The 27,185-nt window shown below is 37.3% G+C and overlaps 2 protein-coding genes across 8 annotated transcripts; both read right to left on the bottom strand.

Moving 5' to 3' along the window:
• Window positions 1-23: 23 nt before the first annotated feature.
• On the bottom strand, window positions 24-8,805 carry Taf3 (TBP-associated factor 3). 2 transcript variants are annotated; one of them, XM_089472594.1, is made up of 8 exons: window positions 8,665-8,805; window positions 8,308-8,540; window positions 7,671-8,240; window positions 4,715-6,523; window positions 3,580-4,655; window positions 2,943-3,369; window positions 2,383-2,875; window positions 24-2,323 (listed from the first exon to the last, which is right to left on the bottom strand). In XM_089472594.1, exons 2-8 carry the CDS (start codon window positions 8,471-8,473, stop codon window positions 2,194-2,196), a joined length of 4,671 nt encoding a protein of 1,556 aa, XP_089328720.1. In that variant the 5' UTR covers window positions 8,474-8,540; window positions 8,665-8,805; the 3' UTR covers window positions 24-2,193. The 2 variants fall into 2 exon arrangements, with proteins under 2 accessions (XP_089328720.1, XP_089328719.1); XM_089472593.1 differs by having other exon boundaries at window positions 8,628-8,800.
• Window positions 8,806-10,789: 1,984 nt separating this feature from the next.
• Window positions 10,790-25,776, bottom strand: Asator (tau-tubulin kinase asator). 6 transcript variants are annotated; one of them, XM_089472608.1, is made up of 15 exons: window positions 25,625-25,776; window positions 25,067-25,167; window positions 22,349-22,811; window positions 21,882-22,247; window positions 21,282-21,671; window positions 20,196-20,402; window positions 20,067-20,135; window positions 19,294-19,641; window positions 18,446-19,231; window positions 17,629-17,759; window positions 16,149-16,293; window positions 13,639-14,110; window positions 12,065-12,655; window positions 11,843-11,942; window positions 10,790-11,773 (listed from the first exon to the last, which is right to left on the bottom strand). In XM_089472608.1, the coding sequence occupies exons 2-15, from the start codon at window positions 25,087-25,089 to the stop codon at window positions 11,470-11,472; spliced, it is 4,395 nt and encodes a 1,464-aa protein (XP_089328734.1). In that variant the 5' UTR covers window positions 25,090-25,167; window positions 25,625-25,776; the 3' UTR covers window positions 10,790-11,469. The 6 variants fall into 6 exon arrangements, with proteins under 6 accessions (XP_089328734.1, XP_089328736.1, XP_089328737.1 ...); XM_089472610.1 differs by having other exon boundaries at window positions 25,466-25,770; XM_089472611.1 differs by having other exon boundaries at window positions 25,747-25,769.
• Between the last annotated feature and the right edge of the window lie 1,409 nt (window positions 25,777-27,185).

The raw sequence follows: 27,185 nt of genomic DNA, 5'->3' as shown, positions 1-27,185 counted from the left end.
ACAAGTATATCATATTTTTTCGATAACTCACCCGATATGTTTTTATAGAGAATAATCGATAAATTGATTTAGGTTTTTCAGCCTAATTTGAGCACTTTTTGACCTTGGAAATTTGCGTTGTATATAAACTTAATGGATACAAAGATTTTCTAATTTACAAATTTTGGATACCACGCCCCCTTCGCCCCAATTGGTAAAAAACGTATTTCAAATACTAGAGACTTGTGCTTTAGAATGTACACACATTTTAACTATATGATTAAGCTCTGAAAGTTTCATAAAGATAGTCTTACTACAAGGGATTCACTAATAAATTCTCATAACATTTCCCACACTGCAGCGCAGTCCAAGCGCTGTCGCTGCTAACTGCGCAGTCAGCAGAGCGAGTGATATACGTGCGTGTATATGCATAAAAGAAGTGCAGAATGAGTAGAATATCAGCTTAGAGGGTTCATGGTATCTCCCAGTCGAGCAGTCTCGACTGGAGCCTTCTTTTTTAAATAAAAAAAAAAAAAAAAAAAAAAGAATTGTTTTGTAAATTGGTTTCTGTAGTTATATGAACTTTAAATAATTGACAACCTATGTATATTAATTAATTAAGCATTAATGTATATTAATGCTTAAAAATTTATATACATTATATATTATATTTTCGCAAGCTTTTCGCACTTGTACCCTGTGAAATATTCGTATTGTTGTTTAAATCAAATCTAATGAGCTGGAACATGTAATTATATCCAAATTACATTTAATATGTAATTAAATCCGAATTAATATGCTTTGATTAACTCGAGCCCTAGTTAAATGTGTATAATTTTTCTATACAACTAAATATGTCTACTAATTGTGAAATCGAAATCTATAAAGAAAAAAAACAACAAATTACTGCATACAGAGCTAATCATGGATGTCCTTTCCAATTTCTACTATATCGTTACTTCCATTAGTCAACAGTTTTCGCATATTATTAAATTTAAATTAACGTCAGCGATTGAGAAAGATGAAATATATATATTTTGTTGGACTGAAAACTATTCTATCTAATAATATATGTTATAAACTTGTGCATTATATACATTACATAGATTATTGCAAAAATTCTATAGAACTATACTCTACACAGCTGAATACCTTCAATTGGCTATGGTGTATACAAATAATGGCTAAATTTTACATCAAGCAGTAGAGGCTAGAGCACATATTTCAATGTCAGTATTAGTATTACAAATAGAAATCCGCGCAGAGTTCTTGATGAATTCAGGTCGAGTACTCCTAAGGTATTTTGCTTGATTCGACGACGTATTGCTGCACATTTTTATACCCTGAACCCATTGAAAATGGGAAATCAGGGTATAATGGTTTTGTGAAAAAGTATGTAACGGGCAGAAGGAGGCGTGGCAGACCCCACAAAGTATATATATTCTTGATCAGCGTGACGAGCTGAGTCGATATAGCCCTGTCCGTCCGTCCGTCCGTATGAGTGCGTCGATCTCAGAAGTTATAAGAGCTAGAGAGCTGAAATTTGGCATGCATACTCGTGTGTACCATACGCAGTACGAGTTTGCTTTATTTTTTCGATAAATCGTCCGATAACTTTTTTATCGAGAATAATCGAAAAATTGATTTTGTTTTTTAGCCTAACTTGAACATTTTTGGACCTGAAGTCTTCAAATTTGTGTTGTATATAAAGTTAATCGATACAAAGATTTTGTAATTTACAGATTTTGGATACCACGCCCCCTTCTCCCCCAATTTGTAAAAAACGCATTTCAAGTACTAGAGACTTGTGCTTTGGAATGTACACACATATTTACCATATGATTACACTCTGAAATTAAGATCATATGTTTACAAAAGAAATTATTCGACAAATTAATTCTCATAATATTGCCCACACTGCAGCGCAGCCCAAGCGCAGTCGCTGCTTACTGCGCAGTTAGCAGAGCGCAGGCTTATGCGTGCGTGTGGATGCATCTGTATGTATGTGTGCATAAAAGAAGTGCAGAATGATTAGAATATCAGATTAGAGGGTTCAGGGTATCTCCTAGTCGAGCAGTCTCGACTAGAGCTTTCTTACTTGTTTATTAACTAATAGTTTAAGTTAACAATTGCAATTGGATATAAACATACATAGATTAAAAGCATAATATCTAGCTAATATTTAATCATTTATAAATCTCCTTTTGATGCTATTTAAGAAGTTAATTTTTTTTTGTTTCGCTTCTTCTTTTTTTCGGAGCCACTCACTTTTTTCTTAGATACGCAAACGCGACAAAACCAATCTTCATTATCGTTTGGAGCCACAAGTATGCCCACGCATATCCTATAATGTTCAAGCATGATAATGATGTAAAAAAGATATTTTTCAGTACACAGACTCACCAATGATACCATGCATCGCATCCGTCGCAACCGATCATGGCGGAGCCATCATCAACTTTTCCACATGCCGGACAAATCCAGATACGATAGCCATCAGCATCAACATAAGACGAAGGACGACTTAGTTCTGCACTCTGTGGCGTTGTTGGAGTGGGCGTGCCGTCAGACACTTTCGTTGCATTCAATGCTGCACTAGGTCTTGAGCTCTGCTTTAAAGGTGACAATGACAATGACGACGATGATGACGATGAGGTTGGCTGCATTAATTGTTGGGGTAATAGAACCGAACTAGCTGATATTGTTGATGTGGCCACATTTGAAGTCCAATTGTTTGCTGTGGCTCCAGTTAGAGCAGATAGAGCTGGCGGCTGGGTACTTATCAGTGGTATTGTCAACGCCGGCGACATCATGGGTGGAATAGCCTGTGTTTTGGTACTAACCGTAGAAACAGAAGCAGATGGGGCCATAGATAAATTCAAATTTTGCGTTTCGCCTAAAACAAGATGACTTATTGAATTACGCTTCATAAAAGTATTTAATTTTAGAATTCTATTGCCTACATTGCTTTGGTTTCGGAGCTCGGGTTACAAGTGGCGAGAATCTAGCCAACTCTGGCGAATTGTCTCTTTTAGTCAATGTGCTTGCCGTCTGAGGAGGGTGTCCCGTCGTATTAGTTACTAGCGCATTATGTTCATGATCCACTCCATCGACTGTAGGCTGTGAGGGTGTTGATCTTCCACTAAGCTTTAGTGTTAGCTTTGGTACGTGGTTAGGTGAGAGGTCTAACTTAGGTGACGCTATCAAATTTGGGGTCATCGGTATTGAGTGACCAACTGTCGATGGAGCTAAAGCGTCGACGTCTCCTCCAACTACTGTAAGACCCACGGCACCTACAGTAATATTTTTTGATTGCTTCATATCACTGCTTCCTTTTCCTCCTCCTGCTTCGTGGTTCTCTTTCATTATTTGTAATCTATCCGTTGGCAACTATAAAACAATTATATATATTAAATAATTTTTTAATTAAATTTAGAAGTGATAATTCTTATTATGTAGTTTCGTTGATTATTGATCATGTTTCTTGAGAAATCGAAAAGTTGTCTCGAAAATGGTTGGCAGTGATCTTTAAACGAATATAATTACTTGCCTTTGATAAATATAAAATAATTGTTTGAGAAATCAATTTGGAAGGCTTACTTGTTTTTTTCGTTTCTTATCCTTTCTTAATTTTTTCTCTTCGCTTCTTATCTTTTCACTAGATAAGACATCCATATCATCTGCCCTACATTTATTGCGGATTTTGTCTTTTTTGTCTTTCTTTTTTTTTATCTTTCCCTCTTTCGGCTTTTTAAATTTTTTATGTAACTTTCGAATTTTAAGTTCACTGATTGTCATACTATTGGTTGGGGTAATCGTTAAATCGTCATAGCCTAGAGCCCCAAGGAAATGTGGTTCGGCTGCTGCTGCTGTTGTTGGTGCTATTGCATCAGTTGATGTGGTTGTTGGTGCACCAGAAGTGGCGCCAAGTGCTAGGCTTGTTGATGGCACTGTCAAGGACGAATATGCCAAGCCACTGTCAATCCGCGACAGGGGTATTAGATCTGCGCCACCAGCAAGGCTAAATTTATCGCTACCCATGAAATTGATCTTAAATGGTGTTGTCGTTGCTGCCGTTGTTTGTTTTGTTGCTGCTGCTCCTACTTCTGCTGCTGTTTTTGTTGCTGTTGCTGTCGTTGGTTGTGGTGGGGGTGGCGCAACAGACAATAAGTTCTCATCAGTTTGACGCATTTTTAAAGTTTCCGTATGAGGTTGCCTATTGAATTGTGGTTGCAGCAAGGGATTGGAATTGATCGCATATAGTTGACATGCTTCAATACTTGGATTCATAAGACTCGAAGATTGCTTTAATTTCGATTTGTGACGAGGTGATAGACTGTTATTAGCCTTGGATTCGCCGTCGTTTGAGTCCGAATCGGATACCTCGATGGGATCACCGACGTTGCCTGTTGCAGTTGACAATAATTTTGCTTGTACCTTTCTAGTGTTAGTGGTGTCATCGTTAACAGCTTGAACGACAGTTGATCTATGAGCTACTTCTGCATCAGCGAACTCGTTACTTAGCATTCGATGGGGTGACTTAAGGTTAACGCCTTCAACTGGCAAAGTTGGCAATTTCATAGAGTCTGGTACCAGCGGCGCAACATTGCAATAGCTGCGCTCCATATGAATGTCTGACAGCGGCATTAGTCCACCCAGAGCATTTGCTTTATTATCTGTGAATTAAAAATTAGAATATTTCTTTATCTAAACCCTAAGTATGTTTCATGCTTACCCGGAGCTGTAGCTGAGAAGTTCATAAACGAATGTGGCATAATTAAATTAGAGGCCGTGCCGCAGGCAACCGACTTGTTAAAGCCAGTTAAATTCGGTGGAAATAAGCCTGGACCCGTTGGTATTAGGCCAGGTCGTGGAGGAAAGTGCAATAAGGGTAGCATTGGCATTATATTTCGCTCATTGTTTGAGCTTGAAAAATTGTTTGCTGTCTTTGGCCCAGAGTTAGTTGCAAAGCTAAGACTTCCAACTAGCTTTGTATCCGATTCCGCCCCTATGACAAGCGTTGAACCCTTCGACATTTTCATATCTGAATCCATTAAACAAATCTTTTTATTCAATTCTCGCGTATTGTCAATAATATTGCTGTCCTGATATTTTGTTTTCGATTTTTTTCTCTCCTTTTTTTCTTTAGCTTTTTGCACCTTGTTTTCACCCTGATTGTCCGCAAAATTTACATTACTTTTCAATTGATCGACATGACTTAGATTCAGGGGCTCCATCACAGGCATATGAAATGTTAAGGGTAAGGGGACAGCACTGGACATGGTTGGCATCACTGTAGTACCGTCTTGATATGTATAAACTGGATTCAGCTTCGCGGCTTTTGTTTTCTTTTGTATCTGTATAGACGAAGGTATGGACGACATGTGACTTAATGAGGGTCCTTGAGGCCTGCATTGATTTTTGCCTCCTGGTTTACGGCCACGTTTTTTTGGTTTATTCAAATCATTATTCGGTAAATTGGTTGCTGCTGGAGGCAATTGCGGATAGGTGTCTAAGTAATCGTATGTTGCCAAATTACCCAATGACAAATTTAAATTAGTATTAGTTATGTTCTCATTGACACTTGGGGCTGGCGGTGCTGGTGTTATAGTTGTACCGGATGGCAAATTGATTAACGGCGATGCTACATTGTTGGCATTTTCATATGCATTCGAAGAAACATTCAATTTGCTAGCCTTTTGCTTGGAGATCTTCTTGAAAATATTCAATTTATTCCGATCTGGTTCGTTAGCTAGTTTTATTTCGTCAATCAATTCAATTGCTATGTTGGGCGCTGTGGCTATGTTATATGCTTCTTTGTCTTTGGCAGCAGGAGGAAGAAATCCCACTTCACTCACGGGCTGCTCAACTGGTTCAGGATTTAAGCTATTGAATGGATTCACTGGCATAGTGTTGATTGCATCTATACTTAACTTGGAAGTTGATTGAAATTGACATAGCGGCTGCTCCTGAAGCTGTTGTTGCTTTTGGTATTTGATTTGCTTCTGCCTTAGTTTTGTTTGCTTTTTTATCAATTTCTCAAATTGCGCTCGCTCTGTTGAACCATCTGGCAAATCGGATAATATGCCACGATTTAAGATTTTCATTTTCTTCAGGTCAATCACATTGCTGCCGCTGCTGCCACCTTCAATTTGATTCTTTGACAACTTTTGAAAAATTTTCAAAGCTTTTCGCCGAGCCTTATCCACAGCTTTGACAGAACTTGAATCATTAGTCGTCTGACCAGTAGATATATTTTTCTTTTTGCTTTTCTTGGGTTTCGTGTTCGGGGCTACTGTTGCAAACGCTGTCGCTCCTGTCGCAGCAGAGTTTCCTTCCTCATTACATTTATTAATTTCATTCGATATGGTCGGACCATCACATGGGGACTTTTGCTCTATCATTGCAATATCTGGCAAAAGCTCTAGAGAATCAAATTTTTTTATTTGTGAAATATCAACGGCATCATTTGTGGCATCCTTTTGCATTTCCAATAATTTAGGCACATGCGGAATAGAAGGTGCGTCTAGCCCTTTGAATTTTTCTAAAAACAAATATGCATATCTTTCAGTATTATTATAGATACATGTTATGGATGATTTTATTATATATATATATATATAATCACAGGTGTAACTTAAAACCATTATCGACTAAAATAGCACATTCACAAACAAACAGCAGCTGTCCATTCAAACATAATTATATCGCGATTGTGATTCTAGAATGGAGATCATTGTCCATGCGTACTTTTACATGATAAGTAAAGTTATTATATCCGGGACCCATTGAAAATGGGAAATTAGGGTGTGATATGCGTTACAATTAGAAAGTAGAGTCGTGACAGAACCCATCTGTATACATATTATATTCTTCGTAGTTAGTTGACTACCTGCTCTGGCAGTGAAAGTGGGGATTTGGGCAATGTAGCATACATTTCTTTTAATGAATCATTTTTATACCCTGAACCCATTGAAAATGGGAAATCAGGTTAAAAGCATGTAACAGACAGAAGGAGACGTGGCAGACCCCACAGAGTATATATATATATATATTCTTGATCAGGGCGACGAGCTGTCCGTCTGTCCTTACGTATGAACGCGTCGATCTCAAAAGATATAAAAGCTTTTCTCTCGAAATCGACAACTACTCTCCATATTTTGTTATCGATTAAAAGCCCTGCAGATAGTCCATCGACAAGAAAAGTTATTAAACAATTAAGTTCCAATAGTGAGCCCACACCGCAGTCCATGCGTGTTTATACGTGCATGCCTATGTGTGTGTGTGTGTTTTTCTTGTGTAAGCAGAAAGACACGAAGAATTATTGAAATATCAATTCTTAGAAGGTTCCTTACATGCTATGTTTATATTTAAGGAACGACTTTCAGGGGATCTCCTAGTCGGGCACCTGGACTAGTTTCCTTATTTGACACTTACATAAAGAATTCTAATAAAAAGTTCATCATGCGATATATATGGTCTATAAAGTAGTCTGCAAAGTGGCCATTTAGTGATATGAAAATTCTTTCTCAACAAAATTAATCAATTCGCGGTATTGACTACATTTCAAGTCAAAAGAGATAGCGATCTCTTGTAGCTTCCGAGACCAGTGCGTTCAATAGAACACGTATTCTCTCTGTTACAGGCAATCCTTTTTATTGTTGCTTATTAATAATTGTCTGTGTACTCACCAATAATGTCTGGTACGTAAGCTTCTGGTAATTTGCCCTCAATTGCCGGCGATATGAACCCTCCAGTCGTCATAACGACGCTACTGATTTCTCGTATTGCATGACCATTGTCCAAGTTGTCAGTAGAGGATGAATTTTGAGTAGACAACTTTGGTATACCAACGACGATAGTTGCCGTAGCAGGAAAGGGGTTCTTCACATCTTGAATTAGCTTCGTCGTTGTAAGCTCTCGATTTGATTCCAGTTTACATAGTTGAAGATGTTCGTGCTCCGATTTCTCTGGCCATCTGATTGAGGAGGTAGAGTTGGAACAGGAGACAGTTGGCGTTGGTTCTGTGGGCAACATCGGTGGTAGGTATTCAAATATGTGAACGGGTCTCGTGAGAGTCTCTACACTGCCGGGTTTTAGGAAATTCAAGTTTGAATTTCTCTTTACTGGATATGCTGGTATTTCGCGAACGAATGGTATTGGCTCCACATTTCCAATATAATCTAGTAGCTCGGGTACATTAATGTTAACATTTTTTAGGCTCAGCACTGCATCCTTCAAATTTGGCTCAATGCGATTTGCTATATGGGATAATATAATTACATATCCGACTGTACGCATGTACATATTTAGAGAGAAGGTATTTACCGTGCTCGGCTTGGCTGTGTAGGTCCCGCGCAAGTTCTTGGATAAAACGCAATAAAATGTCCTCTAGCAGTTCTAGCGGCACACTCTGGGTTCTGTTATACCCAATAGTTTGCGCTATTTGGGCTATAACAACACCCAATAACTCAGAAGTATATTTTTCAGTCATCGTCTTTGCGAGCTGACGTCTTTCAGAAATAATTTTGTTTTAGTTATTTGCATGGATTGGTACTCTCCTGGTGTTGAGAAACAAACACAGGAAAAATTGTATTGTATTTGCTTTAGTCCCATAGAATTATATCATTTACAATTCATTGTTTTACCAATTTCGGGCAAGTGATTTTTTCAATTTTTTCTTACAAAGTTTCTAGTTCCGATAGACGTGAACTTTATTGCGCTTTTTTTACATGTATATAATTAAAAGAGTTCGGCGATAATAAATACGTGATACGACTACAAGAACAGAGATGTAACCGATATGTGTTATTAGTGGACTATCGACTTGTTCAAATTAAAGAAGCAGTGCTGCCACTAACCATACTATACATTAGTACTGGAGAAACATCGACATTGACGACATCGATTTTTCGATTTCAATCAAATACATCGATGTATCGATGAAACATCGGGAAATTTTGTATGGGAAAGTTTACCATCGAATATTCTAAGAGGTCTCATTTGAGACCGAATCTTTTTTGTTGATAATACTAGCATGTTGAGCTGGGAATCTATCGATGGTGGCAACACTTGATCGATATTGCAGCGATGGAAAGAACTATCGATACTATCGATGGTTCAGTCTTTAACCATCGAAGGAGAGCACCAGCGATACTATTGATGTTTCCATCGGTAATTTAAACGGGTTTGCTTAAAACTATTTTAAGGATTTAAACATTCTTTTAAAATTTCATAATGTTTTTAAACAAAAACAGAGTGCACACAAAAATAAGTGAAAAAAAGATATAAATTCAACATGATATCTATAGCTAGGAGAATCACTGCAATGCTTAAATTAAAATAACTTCATTTTGATGTCAACAAGAATCATTTATTGTGTAAGAAAAAAAAAAAACAATAACTTCATTTTGATAACTTAACCAGATGGATACTGACAGGATATGCCAAATATAAGTCAATTGATTAATGAGCCATTGTTTTTTGTTCATAAATATCAATGTGTTGACTATAGTTGATATTAAACTCGACCTTCGGTCCGAAGCAATCGATCCAGTTTTTCCAAATGTTCTTTCTGATTTGGCAGAACTTGCTGGTATACATAAATATTATTTTAACATTCATAAGGGCTTACAATTATATCCCTGTAAAATACTTACGCGAATACTGTAAGAACTTTTTCATCATATAGTGTATTTTGGTCAGTGGTATTATGTACCTAACTCACAACAACTTCGATAGATCGAATTCAAAAAATTTCCATCGATCTATCGCATTTCACAAGTCCCATCGATACTATCGATAGAGCCCTCGATGGATTTCTCAGCTCTACTAGCATGTCAACATTTTTGGATTTTTCGCTGCCACGAAGTCCAGCTCAGTAGAGGTTCCTGACACGCACACATATTATTTTTAGCACGTTTTCTGCTTAATTTAGTTCATTGTGATGTATAGAAAGAGTTCTATTAAACCAGTAAATTTAGTATGGGTAACATTTTTACAAAACATCTAACATCGAACAAAAAACATCGATATTTCTCATTTTATTTGAAAAAAAAGGTCAGAAAACAGGACCACACTTCTAATCGTATTTTTTTCTTTATTCTAACAATTTTGAGACATTGTCAATTGAGTGATCAGTGTCCTCTTCCTCTTGCAATCAGTGTTGCCGTTTTCCCCGAGAAAAACCGCTGAATTAGGACGAAAAATAAGCTAAATCCCAGAAACAGTTAGCTGAAAACAAGTAAGAAGACTCTAGTCGAGACTGCTCGACTAGGAGATACCCTGAACCCTCTAAGCTGATATTCTAATCATTCTGCACTTCTTTTATGCACACATGCACACACATGCATCCACACGCACGCATAAGCATGCGCTCTGCTAACTGCGCAGTAACACTAACCAGAGAGTTCTCTGGTTAGTGGCAGTAAGCAGCGGCTGCGCTTGGGCTGCGCTGCAATGTGGGCAACATTATGAGAATTTATTTGTCGAATAATTTCTTTTGTAGACATACGATCTTAATGAAACTTTCAGAGTGTAATCATATGGTAAATATGTGTGTACATTCCAAAGCACAAGTCTCTAGTACTTGAAATGCGTTTTTTACAAATTGGGGGAGAAGGGGGCGTGGTATCCAAAATCTGTAAATTACAAAATCTTTGTATCGATTAACTTTATATACAACACAAATTTGAAGACTTCAGGTCCAAAAATGTTCAAATAGAAGTTCCTATAAAAGTTATAATCGTTACGGTCCCTGGTTTTGTATGTTTATAATCTGGTTAATTTTGAATTTCAAAAAAGTTATGAATAGATAATAATATAATATAGGCAAAATATTGCATTTTATTAATTATTAATTGGCTATAATTCAAGTTTAATATTTATTTATTTACAGTTTAGTGAAATAACTATTAATTTATTTTGTCTTTAACAAAAACATAAAATAAATTCTAGGAGATATTTCAGGGTACTTATATGTAACATAATCTTCAACTCATTCCTGACAAGAGAAAAGTAAATAAAAAGCAATTTGAATCTTTCAGACGAGAAAATCATATATTGTCAAATCCCAGAACTCTTTTCAATTTGGAATGTGATGTTTCTTAGATTTTATTTTTATTTCATTTTTGATATAGAAGCCTTATATACCCAATATACAGATCAAGCTAGAGCACCTAAAGGAAAGGGTCTTACCAATAATTTGTAGCAAGCCAAACAAACAAGAATGCTCAAGCCGAGAGTGCCCTAAGGAAGATATATATATATATATATATATATATATATATATATATATATATATATATATATATATATATATATATATATATATATATATATATATATATATATATATATATATATATATATATATATACATATATATATTTTTTTTGTATGTTTATAATATATATAGGTGTACGTATATTTCGGGCGATTACCATGCATCGGATTCTATTATTGCTTTCATTACTGAAGAAGCTTTTTGAATTATTCTATATTATGCCGATAGCGACGAAGGCGTGCACTATTTTCTATTTTTGGATCGCCAGGTGGGGGCGAAATATCATTCCTTGGTGTTGTCGGGGGGGATGACGGTGTCGATCCAACAATATTTTGATTTCTTGCCGCCTTATTAGTGTCATCGATTAGTGATGTGGCCGTCTTCTTATACGTTGCATTATCTTTGCAAAACTCCCTAACACCATCATCGATACTAATCGTATCCACTGCCGGCGACTGATCATCGAAAGTCGTCAATATTGTTGTTGCTGTTGCGGAAACCTCACGCAACCTGCAATTGAAGAAGTGGTTAACTATGTTTTTGGGTACTCCGATAATTTATGTCCAGGCTTAGTCTTACCTGTTAGAGATGCGAGCTTGTGGGCGCTGAAATCTTAAATTCAATTGCGTGGGATCAGTCACGTACTTTCCCTCAGTTGACTCACGACGGCGACGCAAACCTTAATGAATGAGTGCAATTTATCATTGTTGTGTATATACCGCTATATTAATGAACTATATGTATCTACAGTCACCCGTGTAAGGGATGCCTTCTCTCTTAGCATTTAAGACATTAACTAACCTGGTGTCAAGTCCATAATATTTGGAGAGTTCTGTAAAACACTCGAATAAAGTTGAATTCGGGTGGGGCTATTAACAAGATCTACAGTATTGGATTTTTCTGAATAATCATGTTGTGTGTGAGTCTGGGATGCTGCTGCTGCTGTTGCTGTCGTTGTTGTTGTTCCTGTTGTTGTTGCAACACCAGCCCAAGAGGCACACTTCGCTTGTCGCAAATTGGAAGTGAGCACAGGAATCTTGCTGGGCGTACTCGACAAAGCCAATTCACAACCATCACACTCATCATCAGCCATGTGTGAGCTAGGATTTTCAATTTGTGATTTGGATTGTGGATCCGTTTGAATCTGATAAGCTGTAGCTGTCGATGGACCCATCACGCTCTCCGTTGGTGACCCATTGCCATTCAATTTGACTTTGTTGCTATCAGCATTCGACTCCTGAGCAACTTCGATTCGATCACAGTTAACTGAAATCTTATCATCCAAAAGCTTATCGCGCAGATCACCAGATGCCTCCTGCTTCAAAGATTTGAAATTTTTCATAGTGCTAGCTAAGGCATCGTAGTAGACAGACTCCTCCAAGTGCGAGTTTTCTGTATGAAATACAAAATAATTTATGTAATAACAGCCTACAAAATATAATGTACACAACAAATAAATTAGTTGGATTCTTCTATTCGGTTTTATACCCTCCCATTTTCAATGGGAAATCAGGGTATAATAGTTTTGTTGAAATGTATGTAACAGGCAGAAGGAGGCGTGGTATACCCCACAAAATATATATATTCTTGATCAGGACGACGAGCTGAGTTGATTTAGACCTGTCCGTCTGTCTGTCTGTCCGTCCAACCGTCTGTCAGTATGTTTGAACGCGTCGATTTCAGAAGATATAAGAGCTACAGACCTATTTCAGAAGATATAAGAGCAAGAGATCTAATTTTTTTTTGTAAAATGTCCGTGCATACAACGGGGATATCGAGTTTTGCTTTAAAAATCTATAACATGCCCCGTTATTTTGTTAGCGATTAAAGACATTATCGAAAACCAGTAATAAATTTATATCGGCTACTTTTTAAGGCTAGAGTCGCCAAATTTCTAATGTAGATTCATATGTACTTTTTAGAATTTCGATTTTTGTTAAAATTTACCCCCATCTCTATATTTACCCTCTCTCCTACATATTTGTAAAAGGCTTATTTCAAATACTAGAGACTTGTGCTTTGCAAATCCATGCATATCCATATTATAATCATAATCTGAATTGCAATCTTCATGAAGAAAGTAGTACATCCACGAGAAAAGTTATTAAGCAATTAAGTTCTCATAGTAAGCGCACACTGCAGCCCATGCGTGGGTGCTTGTGTACAGGTATGTGTGTGTGTGTGCATGTGTATGTGTGTATGTGTGTGAGTGTGAGTGTATACGTGTGTGTATGCGTGTGTGTGTGCGTGTGTGTTTTTGTGTGTGTGCGCATATCTTGTGTAAGCAGAAAGACGCGAAAAATGATTGAAATAGCTATTGCTCGAAGGGTCCAGGGGATCTCGTAGTCGAGCAGTCTCGACTAGAGCTTTCTTACTTGTTTCATTCATATCTTTTGGAATGACGCGAATTTCAAGACGCCCACTAACACAGCCTCCGTTGCTGTGGGTCGTAGCACCCACGAAGTTTGCAGCTCGATTTTCATGCTGATAGCCGTGCATGTCGGATGATATTGGGTCTGAAGCCAGGTTGCTTCTCTGGCAAAACGTTGTCTTGACACACCAAGGCACTGCAGCGACAGGTGCGACTGCGGATTCCTGTAGCTCAACAGGCGCATTTATATTCGAGTTCGGTTTCTCATCAAACATGTCTATGAGGCATACATTGGGCAGGCTATTGCGGTGCTTGCACAGTGATTGACTCTCGTTCGAGTTTCTTGATTGCATATCAATCAAATTGGCAGCCTCCTTGTACGTTGCAATAATCGTAGGAAAGTTGTTTGCCTTCGGTGCAATTTCCGATTGAGATTCACGTACGCAAACATTTCTAGTTATATCCATGCGATAAACCTATGGAATAATCAATCAAAAATTAGGAAAAATCTTTAATTTTGTGATATAATATGATTTATTGTCAGTGGAGTGATATTTTATGATTCTACGAGTAGTTTGTCCATGGGTATCATATATAGAAAGCTATTATATAAATATTTACTGATTTCATAGAACATGATTAAAATTTCAATTTATAGTCTTAGTTTTCTAAAGCTTAAATTTTAGTGCTCTCAAAAGTCATACATGTGAATAATTAAGAAAAAGTTAAAAGATCCAGAAAACTTAATTAAAGCACAGTGGAATCCGGTTAAGCCGACGCTTAAGGGACCGACGATTTTACGTCGCTATATCCGGAGGACGCTTAAACCAGAAAAAAAATATTTCGTTCTTCTTTTTTACAGTTGCCATGTTGCCATGTTTTACAGTTGCCATGTTAACCATGTCTGCTTAGTGGCTTAACATAAAACAATTTAATTTTTTAATCTAAACAAAAATCTTTATAAATTTCTTTCAATATTATAAAAATTTGTTTAAATATTTGTGAGACTTAGGCATTGAAGTTTGTCATTCTTTCTGACTCTCTGTCCTAGCAGCATTTGTGTCGTTGCAAGGGCACGTCGTAATAGCCGGTAAATGGCTGCAAAATATGAAAAAAAATCGTCGTGATAACCGGATTGTTGTTAAAAGCGGAAACGTACTAAGCGGAGGCTCCTTCATATAAGTTTGTATGGGGACCAACCAAGAATTTGCGTCGACCGGTTGAACGCCTTAATAGAAGTTGTTATAACCGGATTCCACTGTATGTATAAATTTGGATCTGGGCGTCGAACGGAGTTTCATCTGGCGTATAGTATAGTATAGGCTACCTACTAGTGTGACCGTCCCGACTTATTCTTACAATTTAAGTCTCTAGCTTTTATAGATTTCGGCTCGAAATTTTCGAGTCGGAACTTCCGACATCGACATATACCCAAGATATATTTTACGGCTTACGCCTATTTTGCTGTACAAAACTTATGAATAAAAAAAAAAAAAAAAAACATGTAAGAAGGCTCCAGTCGAGACTGGTCGACTAGCAGATACCCTGAACCCTCCAAGCTGATATTCTAATCATTCTGTACTTTTTTTATGAAGACATACATACACATGCATCAGTAAGCAGCGACAGCGCTTGGGCTTCGCTGCAGTGGGGGCAATATTATGAGAATTTAATTGTTGAATAATTTTTTTCGTAAACGGACAATCTTAATGAAACTTTCAGAGCATGATCATATGACTAGTGTGTGTACATTCCAAAGCACGAATCTCTAGTACTTGAAATACGTTTTTTACAAATTGGGGGCGAAGAGGGCGTGGTATACAAAATCTGTACGCGACAAAATCTTTGTATTCATCAAATGTATATACAGAGTAAATCTTAGGTCTCCAAGTTTAAAAGTGTTAAAATTAGGCTGAAAAAAAAAACAAAAACAATTTATCGATTATTCTCGATAAAAAGATATCGGATGAGCTATCGAAAAAATATGATAAATTTGTACTGGGTATGGTATACACGAGTATGCATGCAACATTTTATAACTTTAGCTTTATATCTTCTGAGATCCATGCACTCATACGGACGGACAAACAGACGGACAGGGCTATATCGATTCAGCTCGCCATCCTGATGAAGAATATATATACTTTATGAGGACTGCGATAATTCCTTCTGCCTATACATACATACTATACATACTTTTTCAAAAAAACCATTATACCCTGTTTTCTCATTTTCAATGGGTTCAGGATAATCATATTAAAAAAAAAAAAAAAACGTTTGAGAGTTTTTTATTGTTTTCAGTAGATAAACGTGTATATATACAGAGTCATCTAGTATGTTCTATATAAAGAGGTCACTTCACTATTCAAGTATTCAACACTTGACCCAAATGCTTCAAGTGTGGCATAGACATAACGCTCAATATGAAACATGCACACATATAGCTAACATACTACTATATCTACACATAAATATATTTAACATATAGTATGAATAAGTTGGGGTTAAGCTTACAGTGTCATCGAAGGCCGCTTGTTGCACAGCAGGTGGCTCTAGATCTTTTCGTAATACATTACCCATTGCAGGCTCTGACCAGCAGTGCGGTATCGACATTTGCAAAGTCTCATAGTTCTCAATTCCAGCTATGTTAAGTGTGTATCTATATATACATATTGGCATTTTGGGGAGATTATTATACAACTAATAGAATTACATTTGCATATAGAGGCTTGGCAATGTATTTAACAGGTGAAGAAAGTTGCAGCTATCGGATTATGTTTTGAGCATAAGAGCTAGATATTTGAGCTGAATCATTCACCACATTCATAGTTCAAAATTGGATCTACCTAGACATTCTTTCTATCCAAAAAGTTTGTTTTCTGTTCACTTTCTTATGATTTCCTCATAAAGTCATGTCAACATACCAAAAATGTATGCAGGTTGTGTGTGTGTGGTTGCGTTAAGAGCCTCCGTAGGCTTCACGAAGAACAATGATCTAACTGCAAGCTAACTCTCAAACTAATGGTTATATATTTGTTGCGAAACATGAAATATGAGGACGTACTTTAAGCGGACCAGTACTCCCTTATCATAATAGTAGGAGGGATCTAAATATGAAGTGAGGAATATTGCAGCGACTGCGCGTGGACGGCGCTGCAGTGAGGGAATATTATGAGAATTTATTTGTTGAATAAATTCTCTTGTAGTAGGACTATCTTTATTAAAGCGTGATCATATCGTTAGAACGTGTGTACATTCCAAGGCACAAGTCTCTAGTACTTGAAATACGTTTTTTTACAAATTGGGGGCGAAGAGGGCGTGGTATCTAAAGTCTGTAAATTACAAAATCTTCGTATCTATCAACTGTATATACACAGTAAATTTCTAGGTCTAAATGTGCTCAAATTATGCTGAAATAAATAAATCAATTTTCCGATTATTCTCGATAAAAAGTTATCAAGTTATCGGATGAGTTATCGAAAAAATAAGCAAAACTTGTACTGCGTTTGGTATACACGAGTCAACATGCTAAATTTCAGCTCTCTAGGTGTTATAACTTCTGAGATCTATGCGTTCATACGGACGAACGGAGGGACAGACGGGCAGGGCTATATCGACTCAGCTCATCGCCCTGATCTAGAGTATACTTAATGGGATTTGCGATGATTCCTTCTGCCTGTTACATACTTTTCACAAAACCATTATACCCTGATTTTCCATTTTCAATGGGTCCAGGGTATAAAAAGGTAGCCTGACTAAAGAAAGGAATCGTTCAATATTAATGGACGGTCGTCCGCTCAACCGTGTCAACTTGCTCATTTGGGCATGGCCAATCAGCTAATACTGACACATGACACTGCAACATTCTTACCTGTTTCTTTGGAAGATCAATCTAAGGTTGAAGAATTTAATTTAGACTGTGGACAGGAGTCTGATTCCTTTGCCCATGCTCTATCGATAACAGATTTTGAAATAGAGTTGATTTTGCACTTACCTCTTAACGTTTTCATTGTCAGATGGGTTTGCTTTTGGATCGCCGTTACAGGTTACGACTAAGTTCGTGTTTCTGCGTATTAACGGCAAAGATACGTCCGCTTTAGCAAATTGATCCAAATTTGGTTGTGACTGCGAGGCAAGAGGTTTTGGGATACTTTACATGTGGTAGATACAACAGAAACTTTGTGTAGCTCGAGCGTAAATACATATATAATATTGCTCATAACATATGAACGGATTGTGTTCAGAATTGACTTACAGAACTGGCGGACTTGAAAGGAGCTAAAAAAGTAAAAGTGCTCCTGTCGGAAGAAACTGACTATCGGGCTGCCTGCCGAGAGCTGCTGCTGAAGACGCACTTCATACGCATACACCGGTTAGGCATCGAGGTGTAATCGAAATATCTGTCTCGTTATTGATCTCATAGGAGGCACTAAAAATCCTTAGAGCATTTTCTTGGAACACAGTTCGCATATACATATACAGTAAATTGTAATTATAATATGGGTATATCTAAGAATGAGGCGGATAAATGTGAGTGTGAACCCGTATTGAACATATTATAATCAGGGAGCCCTAATAGGAGATGCGCCAAGCACAAGAAAGTGATTTTTTGCTTTATAAAATTATCCTGAGCTCGTATGTTCAACAGGTTCGAAGTATATGAATTGGCTATTGAGTGGAAATTCGAAGCATTTAAGATTAATTATATGAATTGATAGTGCCTCGGCGAAACTGTATGTATAGATACACACAATATGACATGCGGGAGCCTTTGAAGCATATGAATATTGCATTATTGATTATATAGTTACCGGCGGCTCCTGTTTCCATTCGTTGTCGGTTGTATCTTCTGAGTCGTCGAATTGGCTCTTCCATTGGGAGGCAAGAGTTAGAGCTCCGCCACCTTTGGTTACCTGTTGTAGTGCCGAGACATTCTCATCGTCGATTAAAGCAAATTGTGTTACCGAATGATCGCCAGCCGCTGTTGTTGTTCCAGTTCCTATTCCCGTTCCCGATCCTATTGCCGCTGCTAATGCATTACTTTTCGCTGAGATAATGCCAATGGCCGCTGCACGCTGGTTGGACGAGGGCAAACCTATAGACGATGATAGACGTAGATTGGTCGAGGTGGCCGAGCGACGGTTTGTCGGCGATATGCCAAAGATTTGCTCGCGCTGGCATATGAGACTCTTGTTATGATTTAAACTGGCATTCGATTCTTGATTCTGATTCAGGTTCTCCTGATCATTCAGCGCTGCCGTCGGAGCAGCCAGCACCCGAAGGCGACCGTAAGTTGATTTCTGTTCGACTACATTAGCGCTGTTCGAGTGCCAGCACCGTTTACTCTCGCAGCTCTTGTCAGCTGCTAGTTGATTGTTACTCGAACTTTCAAGACTTTCCACTTTTGTGATCTTGCTCGATTGCTTCGGCTGCTGCTGCGGCTGCTGGTTATGCTCTCCCCCTAGAGATCTGCAATTGCCGCCCTCCGCACTGATGAAACGGCTACTTTTATCAGCGGCATCCATGTTAACTTTGCCGTCAATTGTTTTCACAATATTCGACAGCGCTTGAGCTGCCATAGTTTTACTCTCCGGATACTGTTCAAATAGGCAAAATACATATACCCATATCTTTCTATAATCTGGTTTTTAGCACTTACATAAACTGGTGCAGAATTGTTTTGGTTGGTCGTGGCATATGAACCGGAGACGCTCTGAGGCTGACAACGTTTCCCGTGCGAAGACTTCAACTGCACCTCATTATTCACAATACTCACAGTAGAGGATTTGATCAGTGCACTAGGAAGATTAGGTGGAGCTATCGATGTGTTCGACACCAGCACAAGTTGTTGTTGCTGTTGCTGCTGTTGTTGTTGCTGCTGCTGTTGTTGCTGCAGCTGCTGCTGAGGATGCTTTAGTAGTGTGTTTGGATTTCCTAAATTAACGTTTTGCACAACGCAATCCGCCGAGGCTTGAGGTGTCATTGTGGCATTGCAATTCTTGTCAACCTGAAAGTGCGTGCCATGTATATTTGACTATGTAAGAGAAGCTCCCAATGCGCCCAAATAATAATTTTTTTTTGCATTCCATATGGAGTCTAGAAGTCGATTTCTAAAAGTTTTTAGTTCTGTTATCTTCGAAATACCTTTGAATTGAACCTAAATGATCTACCAGATAGACTTTTTGAATGGCAACAATTTAAAGGAAAATATTCAGGAACTTTAGTAGGATATCAAGGAATATTTGTAAATTTCGTTCTGTTCTAAAAATATATACAGATTTTTCAAAACCTTTATACCTATATTTATGTCATAGGGATATCAAGCTTCATATATTAACTTTTCGAAAATTTGATTCGATGATTCTGAGACGGATTTAGCGAGACGGAAAAGGGGGAATAGAAAAGTCTGTTTCAAGTTGGGTTCCATTTTACCTTTTCCTTTATATGCAGGGGCTCCGTTGAGGCCATTTGCGCAGTGTCTATATCGTTTCTCTTGCGCACCTACAATACACACCCATAGCTTAGAAGCTGTATTTCAAAGACGTTCTCGACTGCACTTACATAATCTGCGCCGCTGGCATTAGAAGCAGCCACCGTCATTTGTGTTACATTTCCGTGCATATACTCGTTCTTAGCCGGAGTCAAAGTGGCATTTGTCGAAGCGTTTATGTTACCAACTGCGGCTGTATCCACTTTCTCCCAGTCGTACGGATCAGCTTCCTTAACGCCACGTCGCTTCATACACCGCTCGAATAGACCAATCAACATCTGGCAGTTGAAATATATAAATATAGAGGACGTAGATATTTATATAGTTATAAATATAATAAATATATAGTTAACAAGTAAGAAGACTCCAGTCGAGACTGCTCGACTAGGAGATACCCTGAACCCTCTAATCTGATATTCTAATCACTCTGCACTTCTTTTCGGCGCACATACATACACACGCACGTATTAGAACGTTCTCTGCCAACTGCGCAGTAAGCAGCGACTGCGTTTGGGCTGAGCTGCAGTGTGTGCAACATTATAAGAATTTATTTGTTGAATAATTTAATTTCTAGACGTACAATCTTAATGAAACTTTCAGGGCGTAATCATATGGTGTATGTACATTCAAAAGCACAAGTCTCTAGTACCTGAAATACGCCTTTTACAAAGGTGAGGGTGAGGGGGTGGATATAGGGGTGGGGGGTGAATTACAACAAAAATCGAAATTATATAAAATACATATAAGTCTACATTTAAAATTTGCAAGCTCTAGCTCTAAAGGTGTAGGAGATATAATTAAATAACTAGCTTTCCATAAGGTTTTTGATCGATAGTAAAATATCGGGAGTAGTTACCGATATATAGAGAAAAGCTTGATATGCGCTTAATATACACGGACCTAGGAAACAAATTTCAAGTCTCTAGCTCTTATATCTTCTGAGATCGACGCGTTCATACATACGGACGGACGGACGGACAGAGCCAAGTCGACTTAGCTCGTCGCCCTGATCAAGAATATATATACTTTATGGGGTCTGCCACGCCTCCTTCTGCCTGTTACATACTTTTAACAAAACCATTATACCCTGATTTCCCATTTTCGATGGGTTCAGGGTATAAAAATTAAATTGAATTGATGTGCTTGGAAATATTTACCGCATAGTCCGGCCGATCGGCGTACGTAAGGGATTGTATGTGCTCCAGGAATTGCTTCAGGTCGGACGGCAGATGCTTTAATAATATTCTATGGTCATATTTCTCTTTGGTCAATCCGACTTGTTCCTTGTCTTTGATCTTCCTCCATGGCAATTGACCATTAACAAATTCGACGAGCATATAGAATAATGACCATAGATCATCATGCCGGCCCATTTCTCGGTTGCGATGCGCGTTTATGGAGGCATATCGCACAGTTCCTCGAAATCCAGCTGCTGCTCGGGGACAGCGAACTTCTCCGGTGCCCGTCGTATATTGCCGAGCTAGACCAAAGTCGAGCATATATACTCGTCGACAATTGTAGGGTAAACGTCCCACGGAAAAGTTGCTCTAAAAAATTTTCGAATAGCATTACGTTAGCCCTACGAATTATAGCCATTCACATTCCCAAAGCATTCCTTATCATTTGTTAATATTATATTTTATACTGACGGACCGACAAAAGTATCACGGACTTTGGCAGCAAGGCATTATAATATCACTTGAAGGTTGGGAATGCAGAGTATAGTACAGGTGGGGAATGGGAGAGTATCAGCTTACCGGTTTGATGTCGCGATGTAGGAAGCCAACCGAATGTATGGACTCAATGGCTTTGAGGATTTGCAAGCCAAGCCTGAGGGTTGTACTAAGAGAAAATGCGCCCCTTGGCTGGGCTCGTCTCAGTTCAGCTAAGTTTTTACCCTGAAGCTGCATGACCACATAGTTGAATCGGTCATTTCGTCCACACCCGATGAAGCGACAGACGTGTTCCTTGCCTTGCAGCTTCTTCAGCACAGCCACCTCCATTTTGAGTACCTGTTTGGGTTGTCGGGCGGACTCCACCTTAAGCGCCACTTGCTCACGGGTAATCAAATCTTGGCCCTCATAAATCTCACCGAAACCGCCGCCACCAATTTTACGTACAACCTATAAAGGATTTCAAATATGCATTAAGGGTTAAGGAAAAAATCTGTCTCTCTGTTCTCTCTTTCTCTCTCGGTATCCCTCTCTCTCTCTCGCAATCGTACCTTCCAACGCTCCTTAACCACATGTCCTGGCTGTAAAAGATCCTCAGACGTCATTTTGCTTGTTTCCTTCGGCAATGCGGCGTTGTTGCTGCTGTCCAAGTGAGGTGTTGCAAGTGGGACTGCAGGGGTCTGTGGTATCTTGAAGGTGACGCGACTTCGTACACCTAAACGATTGTGTTTCGCTGGCAATGTGGCAGATCGCTGCAATGCATTTGCGTGCGGAAATTTTGGGTCTCCCGATGAGTCAGCAACTGCAGGGCCACCGGTGCGAAGATTCTGAAAAAATAACGCTGGCTCTAACGTAGGCGGCGGCTTCGATGGGGGCGGTGGCTGCAATCGTTCTATATAATTGGGACTATTATCAATGTATAATCGCTGTGGATGCGCTTGGACTTGGTGTAGTCGTATGCCTTTAGCTTGAGCTTTGTGGATCCTATGTGAAACGGCGACATTTTCGTCATTTCTTAAAATATAAAAGAATCACAAATTGCAGTAACGGTATCCATGTTAAGGGTTAGCTCAAAGCTATACGATTAATTGTTAGGAGTGAAAAATAGGGAAGAAATAATATTTTTTCTATATACATCAAATTCGGAACATATGTATATATCAGTGTATATATTCATATATGCTTTTTAATTTTATTTGTATATATGTATGTATGTATATATACATATAATATATATGTGTATATGTACATACATTTGCATAATCTTTCTCCTGAGAAGACCTCAAATGAAAAAATTTAATTTAAAATTAAAATTAAAAAGAAGTGACCAAGGAAGATTACCTTAGTTATTTACTGAAATGCCACATGACTGGAATCCTCTGGCAGAACACGTAATGCAAATAAAGAAGCTCAAATACGTATGTATGTGGCCTAATAGTTGCAAAATTGAAAATCTATTGAAACACTTGAATGTCCTTTGGGCTTTTGGCACTTAACTCTTTTAATATTGCCCGGATTGACAAAGAATTGAATTATTTAACAATGATTAATAACGGAGCTGCGCTTGCCATATTATTTAAATGCGAACAAAAAATTCTCGTATTGATTGCAAAGCTCGCTGAGCTCTGTTCACAAGCAGAGCTTTTCTACTTAACAAAAACAACCAAAGGAAGCACGGCGGAGCGTGCGAGAGAGAACAACTGTGTGTGCACGGGTATGTGTGTGAGTGTGTATGTATGTGTGTGTTGCGTGTGAGCTATTCAAAATGACAGTTGCCAATGGTTACAACGAATTCGTCACCAGCTGCACCCTTAAAGCAGCGCATGCGCCTGGACTTGCACAGTCAGCGAGTGTTGTATCAGTGAGCTTATGTTTGTCCTTTTGGCAGCAAGGCTGACATTAGTTGTCTCTCAACTCTAATGAATAATACATTTGCAGTAAAGAATCAAAGTATTTTTTAAAACATATTCATGCAAAACAGATTTTATTTTCTCAACAACCTACGTACAGGAATTTGTGGAAATGGGAATATGCTAATATATATACAGTAGAATCCGGTTATAACGACTCCGCTTAAAGCGTCCAACCGGATATGTCGACGAAAATTCCACGTCTTGGTTGGTCCCTATACAAACTTATATGAAAGAGCCTCCGCTTAGTACGTCTCCGCTTTTAACGACAATCCGCTTATGCCGACGATTTTTTTTTCATATTTTTGAGTCAATTACCGGTAATTACGACGTGATAACAAAAAATCCCGAAATAATGACAACAAATTTCAGCATAAAAAGAGAGACAAAGTACAATGCCAACGTCACAAAAATGTTTCTAAACCATGTTATTGAAATAAGTTTATAAAAAATGGTTGTTTTGATTAAAAATTTAAATCGTTTTATAGTAAAAGCTATTACGAACATGGCAACCGTAAAAAAAATGAAAAAGAATATTTTTTACTCTTTCTGGTTAAAGCGTCCTCCGGGTATAGCGACGTAAAATCGACGGTCCCTTGAGTGTTGTATATAAAAAAAATATATATATAAAAAATAAAATATATATATATATATATATATATATATATATATATATATTTTTTTTTTTTTTTTTAATTTTTTTTATTTTTTTTATTTGAGCGTTTGTTTTTTGCTAAACAGAATTTACATGGTATTCCTGTGCAAATTTCACCTAAAAAAAATTTCATTTAACAAAATTTTATTTTAAAAATAAGATACGTTTTTAATTTAATCAAACAGCCGTGGCGTATATATATTTCTTCTTACTCAGGCCGATGAACTGAATAAATTTAGACCTTCCGTCCGTCAGTCTGTATGCTTGAACGCATCGATCTTAGAAAATATAAGAGCTGGTATAACTCCCGTTTTTTCGATTAAAGGCCTTTTCGAAATACAGCTATAAAATTATATATCCTACATCTTTAGAGCTAGAGTTTCGAAATTAATTTTCTTTTAAAATTCACACCCACAACTAAATCTATACCCTTCCCACAACATTTGTAAAAAGCGTATCTCGAATACTAGAGGGTTGTGCAAATAAACACAATTTAAGTCCTATGATAATAGCTGAAATACTTTTTGGGTTGATGAATAAGTCATTCTACGGTTTTAACACTTTATAATATAGTCCAAGCCAAATCTCGTTTAAAGGTTTCTTACTTGGTGAATTTCACATAGAAAATGTGATGTTTATGTAGATGTAGATTTGGATATAGATACGATATAGATACGATATTAATACGACTTGAAAATACTTACCTATTACTCTCCTGTAAATGCATTTGATGCTTTTTCTCTTTTTGTTCTTCAGGTAATTTTAACTATAGAAGATATTACACAATGGGCCTCCAGCCGATCAACTATATATTAAAAATGGTGAATTATATATTAATTATAATTAATTATTTATGTAATTCATATATCTATTAAATATATATTTTTTCAATTGTTTTTTTTTTATATATATTTGTTTATTTAATTTATCACCAATCGTGGTAAACGTTCTGGGTAAGTGTGTGTGTGGCTGAAATATTCTATTTTTAAATATATATATTTTGATCGATTTAATTTTAGAGAAAGGGACAGACAAAAACAAAAAATATAAGCCAAATATTTCGTTGACGATATGAAGCACGTGTCACAAAATCCAAAACTCACTAAAAAACTAAAATAATAGAAATAATAAAAGAACGTTGTAAATCTCAAAATTAAAATCGAATAATGAAAAGCGTTCAACAATCGGAAAATGAAAATTCAACAGTTTTGTTTTTGTATTTTATTTTATTTTTTTTTTTATTTGTTAGTTTCTATTTATACCAAAAAGAAGAATGGTACTCTCTTTTGAAAATATATACAAATCCATTTGAAGTGGATTTGGGAGAGTTGTTGACTCAATGTGATTTCTACTTTTCCGTTTTCGTAGAGCTTTTCTCACATACATACGAGATTGTTCACTGAAAAGTTTCGACTGAAACGTTTTCTCTTGTATGCCAACTCATATACACACGAATTTTGTTCGTATTTCGTATATCGTATAAGGGTACGGAATGCATACAAAAATATATATATTTATCTAAAAATATATGAGTATTTTATGAATAGTCATATGAAAATAAGATATCAAATATATAAGTGGAATTAAAATAAAACAAGTACATTAAGTATAAGAGCAATATATAAAAATTGAGCAAATGAATATATAAATGAAGAAATATATAAATATGAAAAACTAAATATAGAGAGTATTTATTAAACTAAATAAATACAAATAATAAAAAACATTTAAAAACATTTTTTTTTTTAATTAAATAATAAAAAAAAAACCTAAATTTTGATGAACAAAATTATTGACACACTTAGTTTTTTTTTTTTTTTATTTTATTTTATTTGTTAAAGCCATACGAGGTTTTTCGATAACCCCTTTGTGAGCTTCTTATCTGTTCATTCAGCCCTTTAGAGCGCGCCGGCAACTTACGTTGCTGTCGCAGCACTTAGTATTTTTTTTACATTTTCACCAATTGGGCAACATTGTTTTGGAAATTTCACCATCTCTTATGTTCCGTTGTTTGCGTTGCGTGTTGGGCGTTTCGCGCAGTGCTGCCAACTTTTCCGGGCAAGAAAATGCTAATTAATCTTTCAAACCTGCTAGAAACGGCTAGATCAAATTCTAGAATAGCCAGAATGATAGCTATTTCAGTTTTTTACCCTGAGCCTGAGTCGATTTAGCCCGGTCTGTAGGTCTGTCCGTATGTATGTGATGCGTCGATCTAAGAAGATATACGAGCTAGAAACTTGATTTTTTTAATGTCCGTAAAAAAAAGTCCTTCCACAAGAAAAGTTATTAATCAATGAAGTTCCAATAGTAGGCACACACTGCTGCCAATGCGTCTTTATCCGAGCGTGCGTATGTGTGTATGCATGTTTGTGTGCATGGGTTGTTTCTTGTTTAAGCAAAAATATCAGTTGCTCGAGGGCTTCAGGGGATCTCGTACTCGAGCATTCTCGACTAGAACTTTATTACTTGTTATGAATTATATTTTTTGTTCGAAAATCGACACACGATTATCGAGCTCAATAAAATAAATTTTCTCCTCGGCAGTGTACGAATTGTTTGTGGCAATAATATTCAAGTACATTGGAGGCACTTTAAATAATGATGATTTGATCTAAAAAAAATGCCAAATTTCCCGCCAGCAACTAGATTACAATTTTGTCTGCAATTGGCAGTTTAAAAAGGCCAGATCAGACCGGTCAAAGGCTAAGTTGGCAGCCCTGGTTCCGCGCAATACTTCAGTGCCACCTTGCCAGGTCTGGAAACTACTAAATCAAGATCCAGTGCTGCAAAGCGGCAAAGCTCAGCTAATTATTCATCTAACGT

Source organism: Drosophila arizonae, chromosome 6, assembly GCF_054131065.1.
Source record: "Drosophila arizonae isolate 15081-1271.41 chromosome 6, UAZ_ARI_1.0, whole genome shotgun sequence".
Lineage (NCBI taxonomy): Eukaryota > Metazoa > Arthropoda > Insecta > Diptera > Drosophilidae > Drosophila > Drosophila arizonae.
The sequence above is the reverse complement of the archived record's forward strand: the minus strand, read 5'-3'. Positions and strand labels throughout refer to the sequence as shown.

Excerpts from the sequence above, each read along its gene's own strand:
- Taf3 (XM_089472594.1), bottom strand. The coding sequence starts at position 8,473 with ATGACTGAAAAATATACTTCTGAGTTATTGGGTGTTGTTATAGCCCAA. Across the intron at positions 6,524-7,670 it reads TTACGTACCAGACATTATTG|AAAAATTCAAAGGGCTAGAC; the intron begins GTGAGTACACAG and ends ATTTGTTTTTAG. Across the intron at positions 4,656-4,714 it reads CTTCTCAGCTACAGCTCCGG|ATAATAAAGCAAATGCTCTG; the intron begins GTAAGCATGAAA and ends TTTAATTCACAG.
- Asator (XM_089472608.1), bottom strand. The coding sequence starts at position 25,089 with ATGCATTTACAGGAGAGTAATAG. Across the intron at positions 20,403-21,281 it reads CCGATCGGCCGGACTATGCG|ATGTTGATTGGTCTATTCGA; the intron begins GTAAATATTTCC and ends TTCAACTGCCAG. Across the intron at positions 20,136-20,195 it reads ATGCCAGCGGCGCAGATTAT|GTGCGCAAGAGAAACGATAT; the intron begins GTAAGTGCAGTC and ends TGTGTATTGTAG.